The sequence below is a fragment of the Lemur catta genome, chromosome 23 (assembly GCF_020740605.2).
Source record: "Lemur catta isolate mLemCat1 chromosome 23, mLemCat1.pri, whole genome shotgun sequence".
Taxonomy (NCBI): domain Eukaryota; kingdom Metazoa; phylum Chordata; class Mammalia; order Primates; family Lemuridae; genus Lemur; species Lemur catta.
The window spans coordinates 18,046,710-18,053,098 of record NC_059150.1 but is presented as its reverse complement, the minus strand read 5'-3'; the positions used below and the strand labels follow the sequence as shown (position 1 = coordinate 18,053,098).

At 52.7% G+C, this 6,389-nt stretch overlaps 1 protein-coding gene across 3 annotated transcripts in view; it reads right to left on the bottom strand.

Moving 5' to 3' along the window:
* Window positions 1-644: 644 nt before the first annotated feature.
* Window positions 645-6,389, bottom strand: part of CACNA1E (calcium voltage-gated channel subunit alpha1 E) — a 312,817-nt gene continuing 307,072 nt past the window's right edge. For all 3 annotated transcript variants that reach the window (XM_045536358.1, XM_045536356.1, XM_045536357.1), the window contains 3 exons: window positions 5,490-5,670; window positions 3,574-3,764; window positions 645-1,849 (listed from right to left, as the gene is read on the bottom strand). In XM_045536358.1, the coding sequence (XP_045392314.1) occupies window positions 1,307-1,849; window positions 3,574-3,764; window positions 5,490-5,670 (915 nt within the window). In that variant the 3' untranslated portion in view covers window positions 645-1,306. The remainder of the gene's footprint in view (window positions 1,850-3,573; window positions 3,765-5,489; window positions 5,671-6,389) is intronic.

Sequence of the window (6,389 nt, the reverse complement as noted above, 5' to 3'; positions counted from 1 at the left end):
CAAACTGACCCTCAACCCCAAATCAGGTGTGGGCCCGGTGGCCCCTCCTCACGGGAGGTCCTCAGTAGATTCAGACTCTTTCCTGAAGCTTCTTTCATTTCTGCCTACCAGCCTTTTCCATGCTTGTAGAAGTCCCTGCCCGGGACTGGGTAGCCCACACCCGTGTTCTGCCCTCTCGGGGGGAGGGGCAGGGCAGGCTGGGCCTCTGGCACGTGCCCTCGCTGGACTTGACAGAGAGGCCACTGCCCCCCAGGCCAGAGCGTGGGCTGATTTCAGCCAGGACGTGCTGGTATGGCCGTAGCACTCTTACACAGCTGAATTGCTTCTATGCTGGTTGGAAAACAGACTCCGCCTTGAGTCCCTTAGGTGCCCCCTGCCCCCACCCTCAGGCTTCCCCCGTGACCAGCCTCTAAAGGGCCAATGCCTGGAACAGCACGGGCTCCAGCACAGTGGCTCAGCTCCATGTGGTTGCTGCCCGGGCTATAGGGGCTGTTATATATTTTTAATATCACCCTTACCAGAGTCTCAGGCACCTGTGGACCTCCTCACCTACCCTCCCTGACACAGCACCTGCTGTGCGGGCCTCAAGGGAAGGGGCCCGTCCCCCCCAGCACCACCACTTCTGTCGCTTGGATCCTCTCTGTCCTGGTGGGGGCTGCTGGGCTATGGCTTTTCTCATCCAGACCAGCCCTTGCTGCTGTGGCCACCGCGCCCTGACCCCTTCCACGCCAGCCTTCCCCTCCCTCCCCCGGGCATCTGATGCTCCTGACTTAGCCCGCGCCTCTTTAGGGGAAGGAAGCCACAGGGGGACGCGTGCTGCTGCGGTCGCCCTGGCGGCAGTGCTGCTGGCTGAGGCGTGAGAGCTGGCGAGGGAGGAGAGTCCGCTCCTGTGGTCTCACTGCTCCCCAGTTAAGAGCCAGAAAGTCTTCCAGGCTTCTCAGGGCAATGAGTGTAGACACAGGCTGGCTAGATCCCTCCACGGCTTTTAGAAAAGTGGGAAGGGGCAAGGGGTAGCAAAGCCGTCCTCGTATCCCTTCTCCCTTGGGAATAACCCGCCATGTTCCTGTGTTTTCTTTCCCCAGCGAAGAGGCAGAACCATGGCAGTGCCCATCTTGCAAAGGGGAATGAAGCAAGGTGGTGGTTTGACTGGTTTTCCGATTGTCCTTTCCTTCCTCGTCTCTGATGATGCATGGTGTCCTTCCGTCTTCCTTCTCCCTCTTCCTCCCCCCGGGCCGCGCTGGCTTCCCAATCGGTCTTGGTTTTCTCCATGTGAGAGAAGAGCATGCATCGGAGGGGGGAGCAGCCTCTAGCATTTGTCATCTTCTTCCGTGTCGCTGAGGAGGTCGCTGACAGCCCCACACATCATGCCTGGCCCAGGCCCCCCACGCCTCCGCCGCCGATAGTGCCCATTGGGCATCTGCCAGCTGTGCCGCAGGGGCGGGGCCGAGCCGATGGTGTTGGAGCGGCCCAGGCTGGTGGCCACGGCTGCTTCGAAGGTGAGCGTCTCCTCCTCGCCACAGTCCGAGGCGTGGGAGTCTTCGTGCAGGGCCAGGTAGGGCTCGGAGATGTAGCGCTGGGGGGAAGGGTGCGGGCCCTGCTGGGGGTGCGGGGAGTTGGAAGACTCGGTCAGGCAAGCGCTGTTGCCCTCCAGGGCTTGGGAGGCCAGCGGGGAGCCCCCCTCGCTTCCATCGGCGGGTGGAGAGATGCTGCCGGCGTGTCGCAGCAGGGAGCTATAGGAAAGCAGGGGCCGAGGCTTGGGTGGGACAGGGGGGAGCTGCCGCCGACTTCGTCTTGGGGTGCTGGTGTCAGAGATGGAGGGGATGGAGCTCTCACTCAGGGAACCTGTGCCCTGCACAGCAGGAGAGACAGGGCACGTTAGACTAGGATTGCAGGGGCCCCACTTGGGACTCAGTCAAGGTCCCTGACCTTTCCTATAGGGAGCCGTTGGAGCCTGAACTCTGGGGGGGGGGAGGAAGGGCAGCGGGGGAGCTCCCTGAGTTATTCACATCCGTGCAGGGACGTAGGGATTGAAGAGGTTGAGGGGTCAATAGCATCTGGACCAGGACATATCAACTTTTAATGTGCATGCGAACCTCAGGGTGCCCAGTTACACGATCAACGCAGGCTCAGTGGATCTGGGGTGAGGCCTGAGATTCTGCATTATTAACAAGCCCTCAGGGGACCAAGCACAGATCTGGACGCTCTCTAAACATAACAAGGGGCACAGTGAAAGACTCTAAACTTAACTGGGTATATGTATACCACGGAGTACTAAAAAACAATGGTGAATTAATACCTGTTGTATTATCCTGGATGGAGCTAGAGCCCATTCTTCAAAGTGAACTATCATAAGAATGGAAAAATAAGCACCTCCTAGACTGACCATCAAATTGGTACTAACTGATCAATACTTAGGTGCACCCATGGAAGTAACATTCATTGGGTGCTGGGCAGGTGGGGGGATGGGTAAATTCACAACTACTGGGGGTGGAGCACACTGTCTGGGGGATGGGCATGCTCGTAGCTCTGGCTTGGGCAGTGGAAAGCCAATATATGTAACCAACATGTTTGTACCCCTATAATATTCTGAAATTTAAAAAAAGACAACTCTATGAAAGGTGAATGAATGCTCTGACAGGGAAACCTTTTTTGGGAAATGGGTTCTAAGGGAATTGCAAATCCCTTCCTAGGGCCTCAGGAGCTTGCTCAACTCAACTTCCCCACCCCACACACTCACCTGTCGGGTCAGGCCTTACTTGACCTTCTCACCTATTCCCAAGGGTACCTGAGCCCAGGTGTTGGTAAAGGGACCTTCAGGACAGTGTTTCTCAACCTGCCCAGAATCTCCTGGGGAGGGCTCCTTTCAAATGCAGATTTCTGGGCCTCACTAGAGTTTTGAGGTCCTAGAAGTGTGCAGTGATAGAGGGGATTCTGTTCTTTACTAAAATTTGAAAACTGCTGTTGTAGAAGATCAACTTCTCAACTGCCAACATCTCTAAAAGTCTGCTTTGGCAGCCCTGCCTCATCGCTGTTGATCATTCCTCCCATTTGGGTTCAAAGAGCCTTGAAGGGGGAGAGGGCTGGGAGTGAACAGTATATCACAGGGGGCAAGAATGTTTTCATACAGCTCTGGTAGTTATTTCTAAGGTGGTTCAGCAAAAGGCCAGAAGGGAGAGACATGGTCTTCCTCTTGGAATCATCAAAGGTTGGGTCAAGGAGGTTGAATTGCTCTTATGAATCCTGTGCTGGGAGATAAAGCACCATTCACACGACGGTCAAAGAAACTTTTCTGGCTAAAGGACCATCCTTTCTTCCCAACTCTGGCTGAGACACCTGTGAACTTATTTGTACCTCTGGATCTTGAGGGCTGCAATGGAATGACCTCTAGGAAGCACCATCTTTCTGGGGAAAATCTGGTCTTCTGTGAATTCAGAGCATTTCTGAGGGTACCCATATGGAGCAGCTAACCTCTCTGCACAGGGTATAGTTTCCTATAAACTCAGGTCTCTGGGGCTGCACCTAATGTTCTAAGTCTACCCTGCCCTGCAGGGCGGGCTTCCTTTCCATGCTTACCGGTCTGTTAGGGGTCTGTGACCTGCCCTCGCTGGGTGACCGGGACTGCTGGCGCTCTGGAGACTCCCAGTCAGCCTGGGTCCCTCGTTCCTCTGAATTGCAGCGAGAGACATCAGGAGAGAGGAGATGTTTTCGCTCTTTCGATCGTCCCCGCTCCCTGCCCCCTGAGCGGTGGGTGTCGGACTTGTGGCCTGTGAGAGATGACAAAAGAACCTGATTATGAAGAGATGTTTCACCAGGTATCACATCACAACCTGGGACTGGCCCCTGATATGCGTTGCATGTTCATGTCCCCCCAGATTCAAATGCGGAGCCCTAACTCCTTCCTGATGGGACGGTGTTACATAGGTGGGGCCCTCGTGATGGGATTAGTGTCCTTATAAAAAGAGATAAGACAGAGCTTGCTTCATCTCTCCCTGCTATGTAAGGACAAAAAGGTGGCAGGCCCTCACCAGACACAGGATCTGCTGGCACCTTGATCTTGGATTTCCCAGCCTCTAAAACTATGACAAATAAAGGTTTGTTGTGGGGATGGACATGCTTGAAGCTCTGAGTCAGGTGGGGGGCAAAGGCAATATATGTAACCTAAACATTTGTACCCCCGTAATATGCTGAAATCAAAAAGAAAGGAAGGAAGGAAGGGAAGAAAGAAACAGAAAGAAAGGCTTGTTGTGTAAGCTATCCAGTCTAGGGTAGTTTGCTAAGGCAGCCTGAATTAAGACAGGCCCCTAAAAAACCCTGGCTTCTCCAGGCATGTCCACAGATGATCTGTAAGGGAAGCAGGAAAGAAAGGCAGGCCAGAAAATGACCCTTCTGTGAGCAGGTAAGTTTGCCAGTTGCCACTAGAAAGACATATATGTCAAAGAATGCAATCTGCTCTCTTCTGTTTCCATTGCTGTTAGACATAAGAAAGATAGAGAATTCCTGAGCCCTGTTGTTGGCAGAGGTTCTATGTCCTAAACATGGATGTGCAACTTTTTTGGAGGAAGATGGCACCAGCATAAGGGAATTAAGTTTCTATCAATTAAATAATGGCACACATAGTGTAATGCCAGGGTAAGAAGTAAAAGGCTATCAGTTCTCATCCCAATTCTCCCATTTAGTAGGCTCCTGATATGGGGCAAGTCACTGCTTTTTCAACTTTGAGTCCTTCATCTGGTAAAATTAAGAGGTTGAACCACATTAATTATTTTGTTTTCATTTTTCAAAAAAAAAAAATCAATATAACCCCCTTTCAAGAAGAAAAAATCTTGGCTGGGCATGGTGGCTCTAGCACTTTGGGAGGCAGGAGGATCGCTTGAGGCCAGGAGTTTGAGACCAACCTGAGCAAGAGCAAGAACAAGGCCCCCTGTCTCTACAGAAAGTTAGCAGGATGTGATGGTGTGCGTTTGTATTCCCAGTTACTTGGGAGGCCAACACAGGAGGATTGCTCAAGCCCAGGAGGCTGAGGTTAAGGTTGCAGTGAGCTACGATGATGTCACTGCACTCTAGCCTGGGAGACAGAAAAAGACCCTGTCTCAAACAATAAAAATATTCAATGAAACTCAAATACAGAAAGCAATTCCCGACAGCACTTCTGTTTGGGTTAAAGAGTAGCTGGTGGTTAGAGCTCAGCCCTGCCAGGTGGTCTCTAAACACTCCTGTGGAACCCAGCGGTTTGGCAGAAGTTTGTGTGAAAACCTCCCTCGTTCACTCCAAAAGGAAGGAACTGCATCAGCCTTCGTGATGAACACAGAGGGCTCTGGCCTGTTTCAGGATGTAAGTCAGATACAGGAACCCCCTTAGGCAAGGAGCATCCTTCACTTTCCTCAACCCTTGTCTTTATCCAAGTTATTATTTCTTTCTTTTCATCTGTAGGCCTTGCCAGAACAAGCCCATGAGGGCAGGGCCAGCTGCCTGACGGACGATCTGCTCACCGGAGTCGGAGTTCAGGCGATGGGCCGACAGCCGCAGGGAGGAGTGGTAACTCCGGCGACGTGACTTGTAGGTGTTCTCACTGCTCCGCTCCATGGAGAACTCCTCCAGCCACGAGGAGTTGGAACGCTTATCCCGAATGGTGGAAAACGAACGCCTCATGGAGCTCGGGTCTGTCATCACCTGGAAATATGAGCCCCCAGAGAAACACAAGTCTGGATTAATTATTGAAAGGGTCTTAAAAGCACAGAAGAAGGGGCACAGACTGTTGAGGACTGCAAATCGTGACCCCTGAAAATCGTAACCTTCCTTGAATTCCTCTTGCTCAGACCTTAGCTGGAGGAGGCTGATCCAGAAAGTTTCCTTACATTGTGTTAACATAGTCACTGAAACTGGTCCAGGATCTTCTCTTCGTGTTCAAAAAAGCAACAGCTGAACGTGCTCGGGCAGGGCCCAGCAGACACAGGGGGGCCATGCGCAAGGTTCTCCCGGAGCCATGTAGCTCGGGCTCAGCCAGGACCTGCAGCAAATACTGAGCCCTTTGGAACACGCGAGAGCAGGCCATATCGTGCAAAGAAGCATGGCTTTGCCTTTTCTTTCTTTCATGACCTTGCTAGAGAAGGCTCTACCCTGCAGCAACGAGAGCCTGGGAGAGCTCGCAGTTCCCCACCTCCGCCGTCAGTCCCACCCAGCCCCAGCCTGAACTCTGGCCTTGTGATTTGCCACAGACGTTAAAACAAATTCACAAAAACTTCTTGCCTCTGTTAAATCCTGATGTCAGACAGACAGACAGTAAAAAGCAGCCAGGAAAACAGACAAATGAGGCGTGGCCTGCACTGGGTAGGACAGTCCTGACACAGAGCTGTGTGTGTAAGCAACTGCTTATGTGCTGGGAGAGCCAG